Source organism: Acomys minous (assembly GCF_964271855.1).
Source record: "Acomys minous genome assembly, chromosome: 7".
Taxonomy (NCBI): domain Eukaryota; kingdom Metazoa; phylum Chordata; class Mammalia; order Rodentia; family Muridae; genus Acomys; species Acomys minous.
This window is the reverse complement of record NC_140488.1, coordinates 121,149,062-121,176,801: the sequence shown is the minus strand read 5'-3', so window position 1 is coordinate 121,176,801 and position 27,740 is coordinate 121,149,062. Positions and strand designations below refer to the sequence as shown.

General features: G+C 38.9%; 1 protein-coding gene across 1 annotated transcript; it reads right to left on the bottom strand.

Moving 5' to 3' along the window:
• Window positions 1–5,538: 5,538 nt before the first annotated feature.
• On the bottom strand, window positions 5,539–9,457 carry LOC311601864 (claudin-34-like). The gene is made up of 2 exons (XM_084789568.1): window positions 9,355–9,457; window positions 5,539–6,386 (listed from the first exon to the last, which is right to left on the bottom strand). The coding sequence occupies exon 2, from the start codon at window positions 6,373–6,375 to the stop codon at window positions 5,737–5,739; it is 639 nt and encodes a 212-aa protein (XP_084645694.1). The 5' UTR covers window positions 6,376–6,386; window positions 9,355–9,457; the 3' UTR covers window positions 5,539–5,736.
• Between the last annotated feature and the right edge of the window lie 18,283 nt (window positions 9,458–27,740).

The window sequence follows — 27,740 nt, the reverse complement described above, 5'->3', positions numbered from 1 at the left end:
AATTTTCTCTTACCATTTTCTGGATAATCTGTATATTTGGTCTTATTTTCTTGACTTATAATGTATCTGTTCCCATATAAAGGCACATCTTCTCTGGATTTTAGGGGCATTTTACTTAAGTCAAACTGAATCACTCACTATACCGCTGACTTTACTATGCTGTGGTGGTTTATACTCACACTTAATTTCACAAGATCTGGAGCAGTGGTTGTCAATCTCCCCTCCCCAAACACCCTTGCAGCTCATCAAGTTCCATCAGGAATGAGTACGTACTCTTTCCCTGTGGCCTGGCAAGGCAGTCTCATGAAGGGAAAGTGATGAAAATGCAGGCAACAGAGTCCACGACAGAAAAAGCCGCCCACCCTTTACTAGTAGACCCACATGGAGCCTGATCTGCGCATTGGCTACAACTATGTAGAGGAAATAAGGCCCGTCCTTGCTTGGTCCTTGGTTGTTGCTGTTGACTCCACAGGTCACTCTGGGCCCTGGTTAATTTGATCTATTTGTATTATTATGGAGCTCTCGTTACTTCTGACCCTTTTTATTCTTCTACCCATTTTTCCTCTAGACTTCCTGTGCCTAGCCCAATGTTTATCTCTGAGTCTCCTCATCTGTTTGGAACTGCTGCTGGGAGGAGCATGTCAGAGACAACTTTGATAGGCTTCTCTCTGCAAGCATAGCAGAGTATTTTTAATAGTGTCAGGAATTAGGTCTCTTCCATGGGGTAAGCCATTGGTTGGTCCAGGCATTGTTTGGACATTTACTGAAACTCTGCTTTATCTGTATCCCTGCTCATCTTTTAGGTAGGGTAAGTTTTGCATCAAAGCACTGATCTCTAAGTGCACGCTGGAGCAATAAGGCAAGAACCAAAAATAAAAAGGATAAAAATAGAGGTGGAAGAATACATACTATCCATATTTGGAGATAATATGATGTTATATAAGTGATCCCCAAAAATTCTACCACAAAATTTCTATAAACAATACACAAATCAAGCACTGTGGCAGGACACAAAATGAATTTATACAAATCACTTAATTTTATATACAACAACAACAAATCTTCAGTGGTAGAGATAATGGCACACCTATTCTCATGAGCATCAGAGTAAATGAAATATCTAGGAATAAACCTTACCGAGACAGTGAAAGTACTCCACACTGAGTATTGTAAACCTCTGATGACAGAGTCAGAAAAAGGCACTAGGAAACATAAAGATATCTCATGCTCAAAGTTTAATAGAATTAAAATAGCAAAAATGTTCATTTGATCAAAAGTTATGTACATATTCAGTTCAATGAAACAAAATCCTAACTTCATTCTCTGCTGAAAAAGAATAAGAATATTCTGTAATATATACAGAACCACAAAAAATCCTCAAGCAGCCAAACCAATACTGAACCAAAAGAAATGCAAATAGATCCATATTTAGTACTCTGCATAAAACTAAAGTCCAAGTAGATTAAATACATCAACATAAAATCAGACATATTAAATCTGCTAGAAGAAAAAGTGAGGAATTGCCTTGAAGACATTGGCACAGGAGACAACATCCTGAACAGAACACCACCAGCTCAAGCCCTAAGATCAGCAAATAATAAATGGGACCTTATAAAACTGGAAAGCTTCCATCAGGCAAAGGACACTGCCAAGAGAACAAAACTTACAGCTTTCATACTAGAGAAACATCTTCACCAATGCTACATCCTAAAAAGGGTTAATATCCAAAGTATATAAAAAACACAAAAAATTTAACACTGCCATACCAAAAAAAAAAACATTAAAATATAGTAGAGTGCTAAACAGAGAATTCTCAAAAGAAGAATCTTAACTGGTGAAGAAGCACATAAAGAAATGTTCAATGTCATTACTCATTAGGGACGTGCAAATCAAAATGACTTTGAGATTCCATCTTACACTTAGTAGACTGGCTGAGAACAAAAACTCAAGTGACAGCACATGCTGGTGAGGATGTGGAGCAAGGAGAATAGTCCTTCATTGATGGTGAGAGTACAAACTTGTACAATTACTTTGGAAATAAGTCTGGCACTTTCTCAGGAAACTGGGGACAATTTTACCTCAACACCAAACCATAGCACTCTTGGGCATATACTCAAAAAGTGTTCCACCAAATAAGGACATTTGTCCAACTATGTTCATAGTAGCTATATTTGTAATAAATCTGGAAATTCCACAATATGGAAACAACACAGATGTCCTTCAATCAAAGAATTGATAAAAAAAACCGGGTACATTTACACAATGGAAAATTATTTGTCTATGAAAAACAAGGAAATCTTGAAATTTGCAGGCAAATGGATAGAACTAGAAATGATCATCCTGAGTGGGGTATCCCAGACCCAGAATGATACACATGATTTATACTCACTCATAAGTGAATATTAGGCACATAATACAGGATAACCATGGTATAATTAAGAGACTGATGCACCAACCAAGGACCATGTAAGATGTGGACCTACACCCTGTGTTAAGATGTAGTAGATAGGCAGAACAGTCTCCTTGTGAGCCCACAATGTGAGAAGTAGAGACTTCTTCTGACATGGACCATGCCCCCTGATGTTTATCCCTTCCCCCTGTCAGAGCAGCCTCACCAGGCCACAGAGAAAGAGGAAAGAAATTACACAGCCTATCTCAAAGATGATAATGAGCAATAAAGATTCTCCTTATGGAGATGGATTCAAATGTGACAAACCAGTCACTGGGAAAAAATGTTCTCATTTTGGATACAGACAGAATTCTGCCTAAAGATGGGTAAGTTTGGATACAGGCAGTGTGGATGGCTAAACTATGCCAAGATAGGGTAAGCAAGTGCTCAGTATTTCCTGCCACACAAATGTGTCTGTCAGATATACTAGTAAGAAGGCTGCAGATGATGCTTTAATTTTATAGAAAGTTTTGAGTGAATCTTCAGGCAAGGACTGCCTCTGCCTTTTTTTTCATTTTGGAAAGCTACTAACCTGCACCCCCTGTTTACTCAGGTAATCAAGTTTATTACTTCACAAGTCTCTGATAAGGTTGAAGACCAGATAGTTTAGTTTTACAATTAAGCTTAGTTCTTTAGAGGAAAGGCATGGGAGAAATAATGTATTTAAATACAATTTCAAAAATAAACAATATAAAAATTCAATAAAAATAATTTTCCCAATTTTCCTGCTTTGACAAATCAGTTATGTTTAACAAGAGATTAATATCACTGGATAAAACTGTATTTCACTAGCACAGTGAGACACTATTCAGATGAGGCAGAAGGATAAGATGAGGTTAATAAGAGTCTCACTGAAATCACATCGTATGTGTTTCATTTAGGACAATAGAGTAGTGGTCAGCACTCAGAATCTAGAAGTCTAAGAGTCAAAGGCTACAACTCAAGCTGACAGCAATCCTTCCTCTTGTAGTGTATACTTCATCTATACCTTATCTATCTCTGGAGGGAACAGTGGTTATTTTCAGTGACTTGGTAAGGATGCCTTTTTGTTGACTTGTTTTGCTCTATCTCCTCAAACAACTTCAAAACTTTCTTTCCTATGTCACTTGTATTATGCTGGATAGATTTATGTCAATTTGACATAAGCTAGGTTTCTATTAGGAGACAGAGCCACAGTTTTAAAAATCTCCCCACCATAGTGGCCTGTGGAAAAGCCTGTTGTCCATTTTATTGTTTGATGGATAATGTGAGAGTGTCCAGTTCACTGTGGGTGTTGCCACCCCTGTGTTGGTGGTGCAGAGTGCATTAGGGAAGCAGGCAAAGAAAGGCACTGAGAGCAAACAAATAATCAGTATTTCTACATACCCTTTGCATCAGTTGCTGCCTCCAGGTTTCAGCACTCATTTCCTTGTATAATAGACTACCTGTTAAAAAAATAAAATGAAAGCTCTTTCCCATGCCCTAAGGGATAATTTTTGGTCATAGAGTTTTTATATCACTAATATAAACCCTTACTGTACATATTGAATGAGTATGTCACTTGATTGCGGTCTTAGGTACCCTACATTAGGTGAAGAACTTTTTCATATTTTCTGGTTGTGTTGTTGGCTATGAACATTTATTGCTCTTTTCAAATGACACAATGAAGATGTAGTTCCCTAAGACCATTCTTTGAAATAATGCTGATAAAATGATCTTTCCCATCCTCCAAACTAATCAGGTTCTTTGGGTTACTTTTGGCCTTTGGGGCTGAAATGAAAGGGGACAATACAAAACTTTTACGTACCATTTTCTGGGTAACCTATTTATTCGGTGTTATTTTCTTGACCTATAACGTAACTTTTCCCATTATAAAGGCATATCTCCTCTGGATTTCTAGGGGCTTTTCACATAAGTCAAACTGAATCACTCACTGTAATGCTGACACTAATATGCTATGATGGTTTACACTCACAGTTAATTTCACAAGATCTAGAGCAGTGCTTGTCAACTGTACTAATCCTGTGACCTTTGGCTACTGTACAATATGTTGCGGTGACCAGAGCCTTAAAATTATCTCATTGTTATTTCATAACTGTAATCTTCTGCTGTTATCAGTCACAATATAAATATCTGATATGCAAGATATTTGATAAGGGATCCTGTGCTGTGGTCATCCAAAGGTTGATAACTGCAGATCTAGAGTCAAACACAATAAATTTCTGGCCTCAGATGAGAGAGATTATCTAGAGTCATTAGTCTATGAGGAATGGCTATACAGGGCTATTTTAAATAGGTGAGTTGGACTGGGAAACCCTGGCCTAAAAGTGGGACTAATTATTCTCTAGGCTTGTATCCTAGACTACATGAAAAGAGAAAGCAGAAAAAGCACCAAATTTGCCCCTTTTTATGTTATCACCATAGATAAAATGTAACGATCTTTCTAAATATCCTGCCACCCTGACTATTGACTGGGTCCCAGACTCATATCCAGAATTTATTTGGGGCTTTTATTGGGGGATCCCTCAAGCTAATCCATTCCATTCAATTTAGACATAGTCAGAATTAATTCACTGTACTATTGTTTGGTGCCATTTCTGTAGGGAGTAGTTTTCTTTTCTTCTATACCTCCCTAAGAAATGTCTCCCAAGAGGAAAATGCATGAAAAATGTAACAAATTATAACAGAGTATACCTGTTACACTAATAAGATACAGGAGAGTCTGAAAATGTTTGACTATGACATAATTTGAGCACATGGGGAATAAAATATGGGATGAAGTGTCCCAAATTTTTAAACCTTAGGAAAATAGACATCACTTAAACCATCAATGAAAAAGCAAGAAAATATTGGGAAACTCTTCACAGGTACTTTGACAAAAGCATTGAGGAGACTCCTTACAGTAATCTGAAACATAGTTTGGGAATTTTCATCAGGTGGTTATTTGCAATTATTATGATATGGGGAAAGTGCTTTAATTTTTATGAGCCTAGATAATGATTTAAAGTTTCATATATTCTAACACTCCATTCTATATATGCTATATTGCTTGATCATTTACCTTCCTGCACCACTAATAAAAATCCAAACCTCGTATGACTAAGCAGAAAAGATTTTATTTAATGAAAATCCATAAGACAATCAATGAACTAATGAAACAACCAAGAGAGGAAATATAAGAGGAGGCCCACTTGTCCTCCTTGGGCATGGTCTTGAATCTGGAAGTTTGAGATGGGTATCTGAAGAATACTTGTGATTAGTCCTTGTAATTTTGGATTTTCAAGTCTATGTAAGATGGAAACTAAAGTTTAAATAATAGCGTGCATTTTGTACCTTAAGGGAAGAGTGAAAGAAAGGGCAATGGTGCCACCTACTAGAAATAAGACAGAAGAGATAGTTGCCATTGCCAGTGCAATGCCACCTTTCTGGGTATCTGGGAAGGTGGGTGTGTGGAAATATGGGGGGAAGGCAATCCCATCCTTGCGAATGATGGATAAGTAATTGTACAAGACGGAAAGGAAGACAAAGCTGCTGGCAATGATGTTCAGAATCCCTGGAAGACAGAATGGATTGTAGGTGGCTTTCTTCCAGAGTCTCCCTGAGTACAATTTCCACAGTGCAATGGTTTCAAAAACTGCCGCAAGCATGCTAAGAAGGCTGGAGATGAGTAGCAGGTGTTGGAGCACTCGAATATCCAAAGGAATGAAGGTGTCCTGGTAGCTGTACTGATAACACACTCTGACAATGCTGGAATTCCTTTCCTGGTGTTGTACGCAGGTTCTCCACATCCCCACTAATGCCATGCTGGGCTTGGAGTCCAATGGGTCTTGAAAGTACCACACTCGCCACTCGGGGAGTCCCATAGAAACACTACAAAGGAACCATGCTAGGGTGGCCACAGCAAAACCTCCTAGCTGCCGATTGGTATGGTTTCTGACCATTGACATGGTGATGGTAACTGCAAAGAAACACAAGACATCATGAGGTTGAGATTTTCAGTCCTGGGAGAATGTCCCCTGTGGGATCAATACCAGGGGAGAAGGGTTAGGTTGAGCAAGTGAGCCTTTGACCAGGATATCTCCTTCATAGAATCTGTTCTGATCAAAGTCAGAGAAGGGCCAGCTCAGTGGCAACATTTTCTAGCAGCTTGGTAATGCATACCACAACATCTAAGATGGTTTTTTTTTCTTGTTTACTGGATTGCAGTAACATTCCGTCCCAAGTATCTAGCCACCCAGATGGTTTTTATAGCATGAAACTTCATACTGAAAAAAGGAGGCCACTTCAAGCACAAAACATAATTGATGAAATATTCATACCATAGAGTCATATGACAATCTTAAATATAAAACAGGAATTATACATTTAGAACGTGTAACTTTTTTCACAATATATGGCTCTGCCATCCAGGCTGGCCTAGAACTATGTTCCCCATCTGGCCTTCAGCTGGAGGCAATCCTCCTGCCTCTTTCTTCTTACCAAATGCTGTATTACAGGCAGCAGCCACGTCAGATTAGTACCATCTTTTTTTCAATGTTGATCAATGCTACAGTCAGTGTGAGTAATTTGTTCTCCTTCACACAATGACTAGTTTCTCAAGGTATCGATAACCTATGCTTTCTCAGCTCCACCATCGAGTTTTGACATCTGGGTTTACACAAATCTTTACCTATCATGAATATAGTCATGTGTATTGCATGTCAGCATATGATTCATTCACAAATAAAAAATACATATGGTATTTGATTTGGGGGCAAACCTCAATCCAGTGGCACACTCATTCAGCGTGACTTGGTAATGTTTTCTATAGCTCAATTCAGATTGTATGACCAAACAAACAAAACCTTAGGGCACAGAAAATGGTTTGTTTTTATATGTATATATAAAACTCATGATAATATATATTTTCATTTCTCTAGGCTTTATCTTAAGGAGCAGAACTGGGTTTGTGTAATATGGTGTCTACCGTGTGTTTTATAATTTATTAAATCAAAGATATGAATAATATAGAAAATATACTGTCAAAAGAAAGCAAATGAATGTGTAATAACTGAAATAGAATCTACACATGTCAAAACTACAAAATGACTGGAAGTAACAAATTCTTTAAATAATAACTTTGTTTCTAATTCTCAATAAAATGTCTCCTTCTGGATAAAGAAACAAGGCCTTTCTTGGTATGGTATAAAAGGAGGGACAACTAACATCAATGGATGTTTGAAAAGCCACATGAAAACCTACTGCTAGAGAAGATTTCTAAACTATATGCACACATGACAGAAACTTAAATGGAGTCATTTATAATGGGAAGAAACAATGCCTCAACTATATATCTCATGCCACATAGTAAAATATGGAGTGCTGTAAGTGGGTTAAATTTTAAAGCATCTCAGTGCAAAAGATTTTCATAGACCCCAAACATCAGACTTTACTACCAAGACTGTTGATTTTTCTCTCTACCTTGAAAATAATACCCTATTGTGAATATATCAGTTACTTATATCTTCGAACAATGAAGCTTCATCTGGACTGAGTAGCTAGAAAGTACTTTGTATGCTACAAGAAAATAAAGGTAACCATCAATAATATTCGGATTCAAATCCTGAGACATACAGGAATGACTTGCTTTTAAGATATACTGGTATAATACTTCTACAAATGTTGTGTTGATAACCACACTCTTCATTGGACTTAATATTCACTCCATGAAATAGGAACCCTATTTGACACTAATGTAGACAAGCCTCTGGGGTAAGGTCACAGGCATAAAAGAAACCCTCATTCTATCATTCTGCTAAAGGAATATAGCAATAATATGACTCATAAAAGTATACAATGCTATGTCAAAATCGATATCTAATTCATCACTCATCAGAAAACATCTTATGGTCAACAGTAATAATACAGAGACACATCAGCAGAACAATATAGAGAATAAATGATTTTGGAGCATCCATGCTAAATTGGATCTCTTTATAAAATCCCCTCCCTTTGCAGGACAGGAATTGATGTGGAAGAGGAAGAAGAACAATTCTTAGAACTAGAGGTGATGGATTAATAAAAAGAAACAACATCTTCCACACACAACCAGGCTGATGCACACATGAACTCTGAATTTGCCAGCATCTACAAGACCTATACAAGTTAAAACCATAAAAAATAAATACAAAGAAACTGTGGTGGACATGGGGCCCAACACTTTACCAATCAATTATTTGCAATTAGTACATCTTAGGAAATTGAGAATAAATTATATATAATAAACTATCATTGGGTAATCAACCCCATCTCAGAGTTAAGACGGTAAGCATTAGGGGCCTACCTACTAAAAACTGACTTCATTTTCAGATACAGACAAACAAGCAGGCATGAAAAGAAGCATACCTTTTCAAAGACACACTCTATATAAGCTAGTTTGTGCTGAACATCCCATTTCCTTCAGTTTTCAGGTCCTCTCAACACAGCATTAACACAAGAGCCTTTTTCAGACACTGGCTACACTGAAATGATAACACCACGATCGATTAGGGAAAAGCCATGCAGGTGTACGTGATTGAATGATTCCTTATAGAGTTGAGGAGAGAAATTTTTATAGGAGTGGCAAATGGAACATCCTTGTGCCCATTACACTGAAATGTCAGCCCCAAAAGATCAAGCAATATGTGATTCCACTAAAATGAACCCTGATACAGTCACATCCAGATGAAGACAACACAGTGGGTGTTTTTAGCAGCCAGAGCAGTGAAAAATGATAGATGAGATTCAATGAGGACAGCATTTCAGTGGAGAATTTGAACACTGCTGACATTTCCACATCCGTATGAATATACACATAACCACAAACCTACTTCTTCAAAGTCTTCTGATGTACATGCTTAGTAACGTTAAATACATCTACAACAAAGATGGATGAAGCTTCTACTTACATGTGATGCTGTCTCCAAGTGAAGACAAGTAGCCAAGTGGCCAGTTATATGGCACACTGCGGAACTACCTGGATCAGCAGTGCTAAGGAGGACAGAGCATTCCTCGTGTGCCCTTCAAGGCTAGTATCTGACTTCACAGTCAGCTATGAGGTAACTGGCTTGCTTCACAGTTCTGAGACCTTTATTGTGTCATCAAATTCTAGCACTGAGCTCATCTTCAGCATTTCAGCCTTTAGTATGTGAGTGAAACGACACTTTGGGTGCTAAACACACAAGGTTTTCAATTTCTAGTGCCATATGTTTTCTTATGCAACATTTGAAGGTTTTGATGTGTTTACTCATGTTTCCCTGCTCATAGTCAAGACCTAACTGAATCAAGAGTGATTCTGCCCTGTTTGCTGTCCAGTACATATTTTGTTCTCTTTGAGGATGATTTCTAACCCTTTCATTGGGGGCAGTGACATTTTAGAAGAGTCATAGACATATATAGATCCAGGTGCCAACAGAAGTGGCATCAACAACCCAGAAAATATTCTGGTCGATTCATTAAAGATTCTCACACAGATCCTGTGGTTCAAAACAGCCAATGAGTTTAGAGCTGAGATTAAATGGGAAATACCCTAAATCAAATGTAGTAAACTTATTCTGTATACCATTGTTGATTATGATAACAGCTAATCCACATTATGTGGAAATGTACTGAAGGATGTTTCTCAATGCTGTTTAGTGAATAATATATCATTAGTTCAATTCTGGTTCTATAAAAATAGAGAAGGAAAGTGGATAAATGGAGGGAGAACAGAATTTAAGGGGATGATGAAAGTAGTTGCTATATGGCATTTTTGTTATTTTGTTTTGATTTTGAGACAATTTCTACATCTAACACATAGGCAACTTGAATGTGTAGTGAACTGTCTCTGACACCAGGGAACTGCTGTTTCAGGCATGTTCTACCATGATATTGGTAAGTTCTCTTATTAGCTACTTTTCCATCATTGTGATAAAATCCCCTGACTATTTTATAAAAGGAAGATATAATTTGGGCTCATATTTCCAGACAGATGACATCAGGGAATCATGATGGTAGGGAACCATGAATATAGGAGAACAATACTGGCAAGGCAATCATGATGGCATGGGAACCATAATTGGAAGGCAATCATGATGGCAAGTAACTATGATGGCAGGGGAACCATAATGGCAGGTAACTATTATGGCAGAGGAATCATAATGGCAAGGCAACCAGGATGACAAGGGAACAAGGAAAACAGGGAAACCATGATGACAAGAAACTGTCATGGCTGGGGAACTAGGATGACAGGGGAATGATTATGCCAGTGGAACCATAATGGCAGGGAACCATGATGTCAGGGAACTATGATGACAGAGAACCAGGATGGGAGAGGAGTCATGATTCAGGGAACGGAGATGGCAGGGGAACCATGATGCCAGTGGAATATGATGCCAGGGACCCTGATGGCAGTAGAACCATGATGACACAGGAACCAAAGTAACCAGGTCAGAAAACTGAGAGCTCACGTCCATATCCCAGGGAGACCAAACTAGGCCTGGACAAGACAATGAACTCTCTATGTCCCCTTTAGGTCATGAATGGGGGAGGTACTTGCCCCTCCAAGGCTTTATCTCCTAAAGGTTCCAATACCTCCCCAAAGAGCACCACCTTTCATGGTCCAAGTGTTAAAACATGTCAGCCTATGTGGGATCCTTCACAGTAAACTACAATAGACCCTAAAGAAAAACAATATAGTGGCTCCATCTATCTGTAATTTTTAAATGTTTTGCAATATGGTGACTTATCTTTTGATCCTGACTACTAGGGCTGTCTACCGGATACCTGTCACAATTGAAAAGACCCACACCTATTAATTACCTTCCATTATCTAAAACACAATGTGCACTTTCAGATACTCACTGAATCTCCTGGATCATATTCCCTGTAAGAAGGACAACTGTACTCAATGCTTACATGCATCCTATTTCTTTTTTAATAATTTAGACTTGTTACATCTCAATGGTTATCCCATCCCTTGTATCCTCCCATTCTTCCCTCCCTCCCATTTTCCCCTTATTCTCCTCCCCTATGACTGTTCCTGAGGGGGACTTCCTCCCCCTGTATATGCTCATAGGGTATCAAGTCTCTTCTTGGTAACCTGCTGTCCTTCCTCTGAGTGCCACCAGGTATCCCCCTCTAGGGGACATGGTCAAAGGTGAGGCAACAGAGTATGTGAGAAAGCCATATCCCACTCTCTACTCTACTGTGGAGAATGTTCTGACCATTGGAAACATGGAACAATGTGTCCCAAGCTGTGCTTGAAGCTTCAGCAGTAATTATTTACCTGTTTCTTAAAGGTTTTATAGAAGAATTGTGCTTCAGTGCCATGTTTAGGATATCCAGATGAGACCTGATAGGCTGTGATCATATGTTGGAGAAGGAGGTCCCCTTCTGTCACAGGTCTAGTGGAGGAAAATAGATGAAAGAGGGAGTGAGGGTGGGTAGGAAAGATAAAATTAAGTGAAAACAACTGGGAAAGTGAGACAGAGGGGAGGACATTCTAGTGGGACTCTAGATGAGAGAATCATGGGAGAATGGCAAAGTAGAAAAATCCAGAGGGTCCTAGAACCCTACAAGTAGAATATTATTATAGGCAGATTTGGGCCCAGGGATCCCGCTCAAACTAAGGCACCAGCCAAGGACAATACAGGCGGCAAACCTTAAACCCCTACCCACATCTAGACAATGGACAGAACACTCTCCACAGTAGAGTGGAAAGTGGGATATTACTTTCTCACATAATCTGGTGCTTCACCTTTGACCATGTCCCCTGGAGGGGGAGACCTGGTGGCACTCAGAGGAAGGACAGCAGGTTACCAAGAAGAGACTTGATACCCTATGAACATATACAGGGGGAGGTAATCCCCCTCAGGAACAGTCATAGGGGAGGGGAATAAGGGGAAAATGGGAGGGAGGGAAGAATGGGAGGATACAAGGGATGGGATAACCATTGAGATGTAACAAGAATAAATTAATAAAGTAAAAAAAAACTGAGATGGGATCTGAATAATTCATTTTATAAAAATTTAAAGATATTGTTTGGTGTTACTGGTATTTGAAACCAGGGTCTTATGTTCATATCCTCTTCTCCCGAACTACATGTTTACCACTGGTACTTTGATTCTTTTAATGAAGCTATAGTGTAGGGGAAAAAAGATTGTCTCCTTACGTTGTTGCTGTTGTTGTTGCTGTTGAGACCAAGCCGTAGGATGTTGTTGACAAGCTGGGATTATGAATTTGGCACATTGCTCTGTGGTTGATTGCAGAGCAAATCCAGATTAGCTGACCTTAAGCAAGTCCCAGTGTGTATACAGACTTCCAAAGCTGTGCCCACTCCTATGCATACTAAAGAAACAATCATTTGATGAATTTTTTCTCATTCAATTCTGTCACTAAATGTAGATATATTTACAATCTCTGGAATTCTTGGTTCCCTGCTAACTGGACATGAAGCAGGAGAGCACGGAACACACAGAGAAATCATTATTACATTTGTTTCATTAAAAGCCTGCTAGAGTACCATATAGTGTTCTCCTGAGGGGAAAAAAACCAGGCCAAGTACAGGAAAAATTACATTATCATTATATAATTATAAAAATCATCACTGAATTTGGAGAAGACTCACAGGTTAGAATATTGTTATAAATTAACATTCAACAAATAACTAGACAGCCGGTATGTGGTGTCTACACCTAATGTCAATGTGATTAGTTTGGACTCTACCTGAAGGAGCCTATTTCCACATTTCAGTGTGTCACTTTTCTCAGTGCCTCTCTTTCACTTAATCCTCATACACAAACCAATGTTAGAATTATCTTTAATGAAATTCCCACACTGTGTATCATATTTGTTATTCCTGAAGTCCTTTTCTGCTTTGAAGCTATGAATCATGTTTCGCCTGAGTCAAAGTCCCTAAAAGAACATAGATGGCCCTCCAGGTACTGAACTGGATAACATAGAGCTCTATATCTGTTCTCTCGGTACTGACACTGCCATATAGCAAGAAGGATCTTACCAGATGAAAGTACTGAGATATTTCACTTTACAGCCTTCAGAAACATGAATTGAATAACTTAGTTTCTTTCCAGTTTGACAGGTTTGCTTTGTAATTCAGGATAATCCCTCCCTTACTAGATAAATCAGGAGTCAGAACTTGAACTGCTTTTACTTGATGCACATGTGCAAGCCCAGCAGTTAGGAGACTGTTACAGCAATTAAGTCCAGCGTTAAGGCCAACCTGGGTAACTCAATAAAACGTTCCCTGAAAATTAATGTGGCCTGGAGATATAGCTGAGGGGCAAAACACTTACTTAGTGTACATGAGCGTCTAAGTTTAATCTTCAATATTAGCAATAAATATTGTAAGATAAAAAGACAACCAGATAAAGAGGGATATATCTGTAACTTCTCAAGACGCTGAGACAAGAGCATAGTGAATAATTTTAGATGTCAGCAATGCCATCACTATCCAATTTAGCAAGTAAAACTGTCACATAATACTACCGAGTGTTTCATGATGGCAGAACAGTCTCTGATGAGAACCTTTGTCCTGTGATAATACAGAACCATATGTATCTATGTGCAAAGAACTTAGTGGATGAATGATCACGTCTCTGCCATGCTCCATGGCACCAATTTATGCATGTTGCTTTTAAAGCTTTCTTGTTAATTAATATATTTATTCAATTTGAATCCCAGTTGTAGTCCACTCCCTCCTCTCCTCCCAGTCTCACACTGTCCCATATTCCCTACACTTCTCCTCAGAAAAATAGGAGAGCGCTCTTACTCACCTACTTAAACTCTTCAAGTTTCAGAAGGGCTTAACTCCTCCTCTTCCCCTGTGACCTGGCAAGGCAATCCCACCTGGGGTAAGTGATCAAAAAGTAGGTGACAGAGTCCATGGCAGAGAGAACCCTAGCTTCCCTTACTAGAGGACCCACATGAAGCCTAACTGTCATCAGGTACATTTATGTGGTGGACCTAGCTCCAGTCAATGAGTGGTCCTCAGTTGGTGCACAGACTCCACCAGCCCCTCTGGGTCCTGGTCTGTTGGTTCTGTTGATCTTCTTGTGTAGATCATGTCACCTCTAGGTCCTTTTCTTGTTTTCCCACACCTTTCCACTAGATTCCCTATGCTTTGCCGATGTTTGCTTGTGAGTCTCAGAATCTGTTTCAAAGTGCTGCTGGGTGGAGCCTCTCAGAGGACAATTCAGCATAGCAACCATAGCAGTGTATTGTTAATAGAGTCAGGGGTTGTCTCTCTTCCATGAGGTGGGACTTGGGTTGGAACAGGCATTAGTTGGAACTGCCATCACTCTCTGCTCTATTTGCTCTATCTTTAGCCAAGTCTTGTAGAATTCTGCAGTAAAACCATATGACCTTGGAAATTTTTGTTTGCAAGTCTTTTGATGACTGATTCTATTTCCTAAGGGTTATAGGATTGTATAAACTGTTTACCTTATCTTGATTTAACTTTGGGAAGGAAAATCTTACAAGAAAATAGTTTAATACCTTGAGATTTCCCAATTTTGTGGAATACAGGCTTTTGAAGTAAGACAAAGATTGTTTCTATTTACTCAGTGTCTGTTGTTATTTCTGCCGTTTAATTTCTGATTTTGTTGATTTGAATACTCTCTTTCTACCTTTTACTTAGTTTGACTGAGAGCTTGTCTATCTTGTTGAGGTTTCTCAAAGAATCAGATGTTGTTTTCAATAACTCTTTGTATATATCACTTTGTTTCTAAAATATCAATTTCAGTCCTGAGTTTGATGGTTTCCTGCTGTCTATACCTCTTAGGTGTTTTTGCTTCTTTTCTCTAAAGATTCCAGGTGAGCTATTAAGTTGCATGTATTCAATCTCTCCAATCTCATTATGAGGGCACTAATTCTATGAACTGTCCTATTAGCACTTGCTTCATGGCGTCCCATAATTTTCAGTATGTAATTACCTCATTTTCATTAAATTTTAGGAAGTCTTTCATTTCTTTATTTCTTCCCTAACCAAGTGGTCTTTGTGCAGGGAATTTTTAAGTTTCCATGAGTATGTGGGATTTTTATTATTTCTCTTGTTGTTAAGGTTCAGCTTTAATAAGTGGTGATCTGATAAAGAACAATGAATAAAGAATCAATTTCCTTACATTGATTATGGTTTGCTTTGTGACCAACTACATGGTCAATTTTGGAGAAGGTTCCCTGAGGTGCTGAGAAGAAAATATATTCTTTTGTGTTTGGATTAACAGTTCTGTAGAATTCAACTTTGTCTTTTTGATCCATGTTTCATTATTTCTTTATTTAGTTTCTGTCTCAATGATCTGTCCATTGATGAGAGTGGGGTTTTGAAGTCTCTCATTATTAATATGTAGGGATGGATATGTGATTTAACCTTTAGTAATGTTTCATTTATGAATGCTGATGCCCTTATATTTGGGGCATATATGCTTAGGATTTTTCCTTTGATGAAAATTAAGTGTCCTTCCTCATCTCTTTTGATCAATTTTGGTTGAAATTTCATCTTATTAGATATTAGTATTGCTACTCCAGCTTATTTCATGGGTCCATTTACTTGGAAAACTTTTTCCAGGCATTTACTCTGAAATTATGTCTATCTTTTTGCTAATGTGTGCTTCGTTTTTAAGCAGAATGTTTGATCCTGTTTACACACCCATTCTATTACCCTGTGTCTTTTTATTGGAGAGTTGAGTCCATTAATGCTGGTAGATGTTAGTGACCAATGAGTGTTAGTTCCTTTTATTGTTGTGTTGTTGGTAATAGTGTTTTTAGTGTGCTTGTCTTCTTTTGGTTTTGCTGTTGTGAAATTATCTATATCCTATGTTTTCATCAGTGTATTTGCCCTCAGTGGGTTGGAGTTTTCATTTTAGTATCTTCTGTAAGGCTGCTTTGGTGTATACATTTATATATTTTAGAGTTTGGTTTTGTCATGGAATATCTTGTTTTCTCCCTCTATGGTGATTAAACTTTGCTGGGTGTAATAGTCTTGTCTGACATCTTCAGTCTTTTAGTGTCTGCATAACACATGTCCAAGCCCTACAGGCTTCTATAAACTCTATTGAGAAGTCAGGTGAGATTCTGATAGGTCTGCCTTTATAGGTTACTTGGCATTTTTTCCTTTCCATTTTTAATATTATATCTTTGTTTTGTGGATTTTGTGTTTTGATTATTATGTGGCAGGAGAAATTTCTTTTCTGCTTTATTCTATTTGGTGTTCTGTTGGTCTGTTGATTTTGAAGGCATCTCTTACTTTAGGTTGGGTAAATTTTCCTCTATGATTTTCTTGAAAATATTTTCTGGACCTTAGAGCCTGGAACCTCTCTTTCTTCTAATCCTATTAGTCTTAGATTTTATCTATTCATGGTATCCTTGGTTTCTGGGATGCTTAGTCTTGGGAGTTTTTTATTTAATATTTTCTTTGAAATATGTATCCTTTCCTTCAGAATTTTCTATGCCTATGACTACCTCCTCTGCCTCTTGTCTTCTATTGGTGATACTTACCCCTTTGGTTCTTATTCTCTTCTCTGAGTTTTCTATTTCCAGGATTTCCTTAATTTGTGTTTCCTTTATTGATTCTATTTTTATTTTCAGGTCTTTATCTGTTCATCCCTTCTTTCTCCTGTTTGGTTGTATTTCTCTGAATTTCTTTGAAGGATTTATTCATTTCCAGTTTACGTGCCCCAGCAACCTCATAAGCATAGATTTAAAGTCATTTTCCTGTGTTGTAGCTGCATTAGGATATCCAGGGTTTGTGGGGAGTTCCAATGAAACCATATTGCCCTGATTTTCTTATTTATTCAATTTATTCACATTACATCTCAATTGTTGTCCCATTCCTTGCATCCACCCATTCCTCCCTCCCTCCTACTTTCACCCAATTTCCCTTCCCTATGTCAGTGACCGAGGGGAAACTCCATCCCCACTATAGGGTCATAAGCTATCAAGTCTCATCTTGGTAGCCTGCTTATTTTTTCTTTGAGTGCCACAGGGCCTGCCGACCAAGGGAGGGTTGTAAAAATTGAGTCAATAGAGTTCATGTGAGAATCAGTTCCTGCTCTCCTCATAACTGTGTAGAATGTCTTGTCTATTGGCTAGATCAGAGTAGCGATTTGATGTTTATTGCATTTATTGTCCTTTGTTCATGCAGTAGTTTGAGCAGACTCTCCTGAGCACCCATCCACGTATCATGATGTTCTTCATATAGGTTCCTGGGACCCTCTGGGTCCTTCTATTTCCTCATTTTCTTATATTTCTCTTACCTAGAGTCCCAATAAGATGTCCTCACATCTATCCCAATCTCCTGACTGTCCAATTATAAGTGAGTATATACCATGTGACTCTGTCTGTTTCTGGGTTAACTCACTCAATATGATCATTTCTACTTCCATCTATTTGTCCACAAATTTCAGGATCTCCTTATTTTTAATGGATGAGTAGTATTCCAGAGTGTAAATGTACCACAGTTTCTTTATCCATTCTTCAACTGAGGGACATTTAGGTTGTTTCCAGGTTCTGACTGGTATAAATAAAGTCACTATGAACATGCTTGAGGATATGTCCTTGTTGTGTTGTGGATGGTCTTCTGTATATATTCCATGGAGTGGAATAGCTAGGTCGTGAGGGAGCCCTATTCCCAGTTTTCTGAGATAGCATCAGATAGATTTCAAAAGTGGTTGTACAAGTTTGCATTCCCATCATCAATGAAGGAGGGTTCCCCTTTCTCCACATGCTCACCAGCATGTGATGTCACTTGAGTTTTGATCTTAGCCATTCTGATGTGTTTAACATGGAATCTCAGAGTCATTTTGATTTACATTTCTCTAATGACTAAGGACATTGAGCATTTATTTAAGTGCTTCTTAGGCATTCAGTACTCCTCTGTTGATAATTCTCTATTTAGCTCTCAGTCCCATTTGTTAATAGGGTTAATGAGTTTGGTGTTGCTTAATTTCTTGATTTCTTTATATATTTTGGATATTACACCATTGTCAAATGTAGGGTTGGTGAAGATCTTTTCCCAGTCTGCATGCTGTCGTTTTGTTCTGTTTGCAGTGTCATCTACCAATCCATTGTCTCTGGTGTTATGTCGAAATATTTACTCCACTTGGACTTGATTTGTGCCTGTGACAAATATGGGTCTAATCACATTTTTCTGCATGTAGACATCCAGTTAAACCAATACCATTTGGTGAAGATGCTATCCCCTTTCCATTGGATAGATATGGCTTCTTTGTCAAAAATCAAGTGACCATATATGTGTGGAATCATTTCTAGGTCTTCCATTTGATTCCATTGTTTAACTAGCCTGTTTCTGTGACAGCATATGCTGTTTTATTGTTGCTCTATAGTAAAACTTGAAATCCGGTATGGAAATTCCCCCAGAGGATCTTTTATTGTATAGGATTGTTTTTGCTATTTTGGGTTTTTTGTTTCTCCATATGAAGTTGAAAAGTGATCTTTCAATGTCTTTAAGATATTTTGTAGGGCTTTTGACATAGATTCTATTATTGTCATTTGTATAAAGGAAGGCTATTGACTTTTTAAAATTAATTTTGTATCCTGAAAATTTGCTGAATGTGTTTATCACCTGTAGAAGTTCACTGGTATAATTTTGGGGGGTCACTTATGTACACTATCATATCATCTGCAAATAGGAATAATTTGACTTCTTCCTTTCCCATGTGGATTCCCTTGATCCTCCTTTTGTTGTCTTATTTTTCTGGTTAGGGCTTCAAGTACTATATTGAAAAGATATGAAGAAAGTGAGCATCCTTGCCTGGTCCCCGATTTTAGAAAACATTCCTTGAATATCTCTCCATTTAATTTAATATTTGGTCTTGGCTTACGGTATATAGCCTTTATTACATTGAAGTATGTGCCTCATATCCTTGATCTCTCCAATACTTTAAACACAAATGGGTGTTAGATTTTATCAAATGCTTTTTCTACATCTAAGAAAATGATCATGTGTCTTTTTTTTTTCTTTCAGCTTTTTTATATGGCGGATTACAAGAATGGATTTGCATACATTAAACCATGGCTGCATGCCTGGATTGAAGCCTACCTGGTCATGGTGAATGATATCTGTGATTTGTTCTTGTATTCCTTTTAGTAGTATTTTATGGAGTATTTTTGGTTCAATGTTCATAACAGAAATTGCTCTGAAATTCTCTTTCTTTGTTGAGACTTTGTGAGGCTTAGGTATCAAAGTGCCTGTCGCTTCATAGATGGATTTAGTAATGTTCCATTCTTTTCTATCTTTTACAGTAGCTTGTAGAATATTGGTATTACCTCTTCATTGATGGTCTTGTACAATTCTGCCCTGAAACCATCTGGCCCTGGGCCTTTTTTGATTGGGATGCTATCAATAAGAGCTTCTATTTCTGTAGTTGGAATGGAACTATTTAATTTGTTGATCTGATCTGGATTCAACGGTTTGATGTAGAATCGATCAAGAAAATTGTCCATTTCCCTTAGATTTTCAAATTTGAGGCATATATGCCTTTAAAATAGGATCTTATGATCTTTGTATTTGTTTAGTGTCTGTTTTATGTCTACCATTTCATTACTGATTTTGCTATTTGTATAGTGTCTCTCTGTCTTTTAGACAGTTTGGTTAATGGTTTTTCTATCTGGTTAATTTTTAAAAAGAAACCAGCTCCTGAATTTGTTGATTTTTTGAATTTTTCTACTTATATCTAATTCATTGATTTCATTCCTGAGCTTGATCATTTCCTGATGTCTACTCCTCTTGGGTGTTTCTGCATCTTTTTTCCCCAGGGCTTACAGATGTGTCATTACCTTGCTTATGTGGGATGTTTCCAATTTCTTTTTTTATTAATTTATTTGTATTCCATCTCGATTGTTAGCCCATCCCCTGTTTCCTCCCATTCTTCCCTCCCTCTCACTTCCCCCCTTCTCCCCTCCCCTATGTCTGTGATTGAAGGAGACCTCCTCCCCCTACCAATTTCTTTATAAAGGCACTTAGTGCTATAAATTTTCCTCTAACACTGCTTTCAATGTGTCCCACCAATTTGGGTATGTTGATCTTTCATTTTTATTGAATTTCAGGACGTCCTTAATTACTTTCTTTATTTCATCCCTGGCCCAGGTATCGTTAAGTAGAGAGTGGTTTAGTTTCCATGTGTGTGTAGTCTTTTTCAAATTTCTGTTGTTGAAGTCCAGCATTAGACCATGTTCACCTGATAGGATACAAGGTATTATTTCAATCTTCTTATATTTATTGAGACTTGCTTTGTGTCCTACTATGTGTTCAATTTTAGAGAAGGTTCAGTGGGGTGGTGTGAAGAAGGTATAATCCTTTTTGTTTGGGTGAAATGTTCTGTAGATATCTGTTCGATCCATTTGATTCATGAGGTTGTTTGGAGTTATTTCTTGCCTAAGTTTCTGTTTCAATTACCTATCATTCAGTGCAAGTGAAATGTTGAAGATTCCCCCTATTAATGTATGAGGATCAGTGCATGTTTTAAGCTTTCATAAAGGTTCTTTTACAAATGTGGGTGCCCTTGTATTGGGAGCATAGATGTTCAGAATTGTGATGTCATCTTGGTTGACTTTACCTTTGATGAGTATGAAGTGTCTTTCCTCGTCCCTTTTGAATAATTTTGGTTGAAAGTCTATTTTATTGGATATTAAAATGTTGACACAAGCTTGCTTCTTGTGACCTTTTGTTTGGAATAGTTTTTCCAACCTTTCACCCTCAGGCAATGTTTGTCCTTGTATCTGAGATGTGTTTCTTGAATGCAGTAGAAAGATGGATCTTGTTTATGGATCCATTCAGTTACTATTTCTTTTTTTAATTAGGAGTGGAGGATGTTGATGTTGAGAGATATTTATGATCAGTGACTGTTAAGTCCCTTAATTTTGATGTTGGTTACAGTAGCGTACGTGTGGTTGTGCTTTTGTAGTGGTGTAGTTATTTATTTCTTGTGTATTTTGGTTGTAGCTTGTTCTGTGTGGTAGAATTTTCCTTCCAGTTTTTTTCCATCAAGCCAGATATGTGGATATGTACTGTTTGAATTTGATTTTTTCATGGAATATCTTGTTTTCTCCATCAATGGTATTGAAAGTTTTACTGGGTATAGTGGTCTGGCCTGGCATCTGTGGTCTCTTAGGGTCTTAAGGATCTCTGTCCAGGCCCTCCTGGACTTTATGGTCTCTGGTGAGAAGTTGGGTGTAATACTGATAGGTTTGCCATTAAACGTTAGTTGGCTCTTTTCTTTTGCTGCTTTCAATATTTTTTCTGTGTTCTGTGCATTTTGTGTTTTGAGTATTATGTGGTGGGAGGTTTTCCTTTTCTGATCTACTCTATTTGGCATTCTGTCGGCTCCTTGTATGTTTATAAACATCTCCTTTAAATTGGGGAAATTTTCTTCTAGGATTTTGTTGAAAATATTTTCAGGCAGCTTTTCTTTCCTTAATGCTTATTATCCTTAGGTTTCGTCTATTCATAGTGTCCTTGATTTCCTGGGTGTTTTGTGTCAGGACTTTTTCAGTTTTAGCACTATCTTTAATGGTTGTTTCAAATACTACCATAATATCTTCTACTGCCGAGTTTCGTTCCTACATCTCTTGGAATCTGTTAGAAAAACTCACCTCTCTGTTGTTTGCTTCCTCTTTAAACTTTCTTCTTCCTGTTTTTCATCTGTTCAGGTATATATCATTGTTTCCATGTTCTTCTTCAGATCTCAAACTATTTTATAGATTTCATTCAAGTGACTGGGTGAATTTTCCTGGTTTCCTTCAATTGCCTCTCTATAGGCCTCTATTATGTCTTCTACCTGTTTGGCTATGTCTTCCTACATATGTTTATGTACTTTATTTGTTTCCTCCATTATCATCTTCTTTACTAGGGATTTGATGTCATTTTCTTGTATTTCCATTGTACTTGAGTTGCCGGGTTGCTTTCTTTGTGATAGTTGGGTACTGGAGATGCCATATTGTTTTGATTTTTGTTACTCATGTTTTTAAGCTGGATTTTAGTCATCTTGCTTTTTCTGATGTTGGGAGGTATCTTCTGGAGTCCTTCACTTGCCATTGAGAACAGTTTGTTGGTGAGTGATTGTAGGTCAAGGTTCTTTGCACGTGGTGGTCAGGGAACTCTTCCTTAAGATGGGTAGACACCCTGGTTTTCACTCCTGAAGACTTTGCTGCACACCCTGGACTCCCCACTAGGTCAGCCAAGGTAGCTTCTGATCCTCTGCATCTCCAGTATTGGTTTTAGGTAGCGTATGTAGATCCAATTTTCCTATCTTTGGCTGGGCTTTGAATACCCTGCCCTCAGGCCCTGGGGCTTTTGGGTCCTAAGCTCAAGAATGCCACTTAGCCTGTCACAAAATGTATTTTCTCCTTCTATATGATAACAACAACTGTATCGCTAAGAATCTCTGTAGAGAAAAAATACACAAATAAATTAGTACGATTTTAAATGAACACTGATATGACCCTGATGGCAAACATCTGTAATTCTAGCACTTAGGAATGTGGGGGCAGGAGGGTCATTGAGGGTATTAGGCCAGCCTTTGATACTTAGTGTATTCCAGGGTAGCCAAGGACCATAAACACAGTTCGTATCTCTTCTCAAACCCAAAGACACTAAAATGAAACTGTACTTCTCTTGTAAAGTTAATGCACGTACCTCTTTGATGGAGCTCTAGCCAACTCTCCCTCCTGCTCATCCTTGGGAACCATTAGGAAAATAGCAACAAGAAAACCAGTAAGATGGAAAGATGTCTCAAGTCCTAAAAGGGTTAATTAGCATGCCAGACAAACTGAGTTCTTCTCCAGAACCCACATCAAGGTAGCAGAGACACAACTACCTTCACAAAGTTGTCTTCTGATCTTCACACAGGTATTGTATGCTTGTGCTCATACATAGAAACATCACACACACACACACACACACACACACACACACACACACAAACACACACACACAGTCCAAGTGTGGAGAAAAGGTACTTTATCGCAGCATGCCAGAGACAGGTAGATATGAGTTCAAAACTACTTTTGTCTACAGAACAAGTTCCAGGATTTTTAAGTTCCAGAGCTATACAGAGAAACACTCTCCAAAACACAGAGACATAGACACAGACACAGACACAGACACAGACACACACACACACACACACACACACACACACACACACACACAAGCCAACAACTACAAAACAAGAACAAAACTTTTATATCACACCCCCTAACTCCCTAGTGGTGCTTTCCCTCAGCCTCTGCTCCAACCTCAGGCTAAACTGAATGGACAAAGACTTGTTCTGAAATCTCGTCAATAATATTTGAGAGTTCATGGGGGTGAATATGAGCCCATGAGCATTCAGTCCTGGAGAAGAGGGGAGCCATGTTGCCATGCTCCTCTGTGGCAGTGAGTATCTGAATCACTCCAAGTAGGGTCTGCTTCTCTCCCCACCTAACAGCAGGGGAAGAGAGCATCAGACTTAACACAGTACTAGGTAGCAAGCACCTTTGGTCAAAAATGAGAAAGAGGAGAAACAAAGAACTAGGTTTTAATTCACATACTAAGTTCCGTGTGTGCCATCTAAAAACAAGAATCTGACTTAAACTAAAGATAAAAGGGAACAAAAGGGGACATGGACAAGGAGCCAAGAACCAAAGGAAAAGGCTAGATGGTGCGTAACACTTGAGGACCCAAGGTGTTTAAAGTCTTGAGGTGTAAATTGCAAGAGACATACCCAGGATATATCTCAGGGCCTGCTTCCGGAATGGATCCTTTTGTTAATTCAGGTCAGCTTAGAAGTGTTTTTTTTCTGAATGGAGCCAGGTTGATGACACCTTTTCAAACAATGGTGTTTGTAATATGAAGCCAGAAGGAGGGAGACATTTTTTCATTTTTCTGAGCTCAGGATACTGGCTTTTCAAGGAAGTGCCTCTGGACCTCAGGCCAGCAAAGGGCCACACAAAACAAAAACAGACTAATCTGGACTACAAGGCAAGTTTGACGCAGCCTAAGTTAGCCAGTAAAATTTATCTTATAAAACAGACAGAACAGTGCAGGGGAGATAGCTCTGGCAGTTACTTATCTACATTCTAATCATGAGGACCTGAGTGTGGATGGCTATAACCCATGTTTATCTCACTGGTGTTTGTTCTTGCTGATGTGTGAATTACCATGTGTGTCACAATGCATGTGGAGGTCAGAGACAACTTCAGGGAGTCTTTTTCTCCTACCATGTGGGTTTCAGAGATTGAATTTATGTCTTCAGGCTTAGCAGCAAGCACTTTTACCCTCTGACCATCTGGCTGGCCCCAGAACCCATGTGAATATCCAGGCATTGTGGTGTGTACCTTTAACTGGGGTCATGGTGGAGACTTGGGTAGAAACAGGAAGATCTCTGAAGTTTCTTGACAGCTTCTCTAGCCAAATCAGTGAGCCTCCAGTTCATTGAGGCACCTTTCCTCAAAAAACATATGGTGGAGCCTTATTAAGTAAAGACATCTGATGTTATCCTCTAGCCTCCACACCAGTTTACACACACACACACACACACACACACACACACACACACACCCTTAAAAGTTAAACATAAAGGTTTAGAGTCAAGAGCGAATCCTGCCCATTCCACCTCAATCTGAAGTGCCATCGCTTCAAAGGGCATATTCCTCTACTGCTCCATACTTTTCATACTAACTACATGAATATAAACTGGATCTTCCTTTGATTAAATGAAATTAAACCCTGCTATTTTATGCCTATACTGGGCACTATTCTCCACACTTTCTCATATATCCACTATGCTCACTCCCTGTCATCACCGGAGTGATAGTCTCTGTCCCTCCCACATCTCCATTGCCTTCTGAGGCCTGTGCACCCTCTGCACAGAAGGCAGAGGCCTGTAAGGAGGACTCATGGCCCTTGGGGCTCACATGCTAGGCTGTGGACTCCAGCCCACACAAGCTACAAGAGCTGCAATGACAGAGGGTATACAGTTTATTAATATTAGAGAAAAAGCCAGTTTTTGGTGGTGGTGTTTTTAACTAAAAGGGGTAAATGTAGTGAAAGTTTTGGGTTTTTTATAACCTACTTCTGTTCTATGAATGGTTTGTAATTGTCTTTTTGTTTTGTTTTGTTGTTTCAAGACAGGGTTTTTCTTTATATCTTTGGATTCCTGGATAAACTCATAGAGATCTGCCTGTGTCTGCCTCCCAAGTGCTAGGATTAAAGGGCCCCTCCAACACATTCAGTTTATTTGTACTTCCATCTCTAAGACTTTCTAATAAACTCTTCTGCTTTGGGGCTAACCTAGGGCCTTGCGATGCTTGAAACGCACTACAACAGTTACGTTCTCTGTCCATCCCCACCCTCTATTTTTTGTCCTGATGGGGCACATCTCTAGATTCAGCAAACACTGTCTGACTGTGAGCAGTTGTACTCACACTGTCTGGCACATATGATGGCTGCCTGGTGACTTGCTGCAGCATGGAGTTACCTGCTAGGTGGTACTTGCACAAGTCTTTAATCTCAGCACTCTGTTGGCAGAGGAATATGTTCATGGGAATCCGGACTGGTCTACAGATTTTGTTCCAGTATAGCCACGGTTACACAGAGAAGCCCTGTCTCCAAAATATAAAACACAGCTCCCTTCTCCCCTAAAATACAAGATGACTTTACTCTAACTAGGAGGAGAGGACTAGTCTCATTACAGGTGTGAGGAATTTAAGTGTTCAGGAAAGACACACTTACAGGAACAAAAAGGAGAAGCCTGCACCTGAAGGCAACAACATGGAGCAACTTAAAATAGACAAGTTTGTGTGTTCTAACACCAGGGATGTCAGACTAAGGCATTGGACCACCTGGAATTGGAATTAGGAACAGTTGGAAGCAAATATGTGTGTGCTGGGAATAGAACCTGTGTCTTTGGCAAGAACAATGACCTTCTCCTCCTCCTCCTCCTCCTCCTCTTCCTCCTCCTTCTTCTTCTTTTTCTCCCCCTCCTCCTCCACCACCTTCTTTTGGTTTTGTTTTTTTCGAGACAGAGTCTTGCTGTGTATCCTTAGCTGTCCTGCTGTCCTGGACTCAATTTATAGAACACACTGGCCTCAAACTCACAAAAATCCATCTGCCTCTGCCTCCCTGAATGCTAGAAATACAGGCATTTGCCAGAGCTCCTGGCAATGATGAAAGTTTTTAATAGCTGAGCCATCTCTACAGTCTCATAAACTCTATTACTTTTGAGAAAAGGTCTCTCCGAAGTCCTCGCTGGTCTGGAACTCATTATGGAATACAGGCTGGCCTCAAATTTGAAGACATCCACCTGCTTCTTCCTCTCACATGCTGCGGTAAATAGTGTGCTCCACCACACCCTGATACACTTTGTTTTTTTAAAAATATAATTTCATTTTTTCTTGACAATTTAATACAGGATACATCACTTAGGGAACTTGCACTTCTCCCTCTAACTCTCCCTGCCAAGTCATGCTCTCTTCTTTATTGTTCTTTTACACACACACAAACACACATAAACACACACACACACACAGAGAGAGAGTGAGAGAGAGAGAGAGAGAGAGAGAGAGAGAGAGAGAGAGAGAGAGAGAGAGAGAGAAAGACTGAGACAGAGACATATACAGAGACAAACAGAGACACCAAAACATAGAAAATGATAGAGGGTGGACATATACCTAACTACTGAGATTTTCGTTGGGGGGTTATCGTTGAGATTGCCTTGGCAGTAATGGAAGTCAAGGTGCAAACAAGGAAGGCCTTGATGTACTTACTTCTGCCCCTGTCTACTAAGTACTGCTACCAAAAGTGTGGACCACAATGCCCAATGTTATGATAATTATTTTTTTAATATTTTATTAATTTATTCATATTACATCTCAGTTGTTAGCCCATCCCTTGTATCCTCCCTTTCCTCTCTCCCTCCTGCTTCCCTCTATTTCCCTCCTCTCCCTATGTCTGTGACTGAGGGTGACCTCCTCCCCATGTATATGCTCCTAGGGTGTTGAGTCTCTTCTTGGTGACCTGTTATCATTTCTCTGAGTGCCACAAGGCCTCCCCATCAAGGGGATATGGTAAAAAATGGGGCACCAGAGTTTGTAGGAAAGTCAGACAGCCCTCTCCACTCAACAGTGGAGAATTTCTTGTCCAACGGTTAGGTCTGGGTAGTGGTTCGAATTTTATTGCCTATATTTTCCTTGGCTGGTGCCTTACTTTGAACAGGACTCCATGACCCAGATCCGTCCATCATAATGTTCTTCTTGTAGGTTTCCAAGACATTTCAGATCCTTCTTCCCCATACTCCCATGC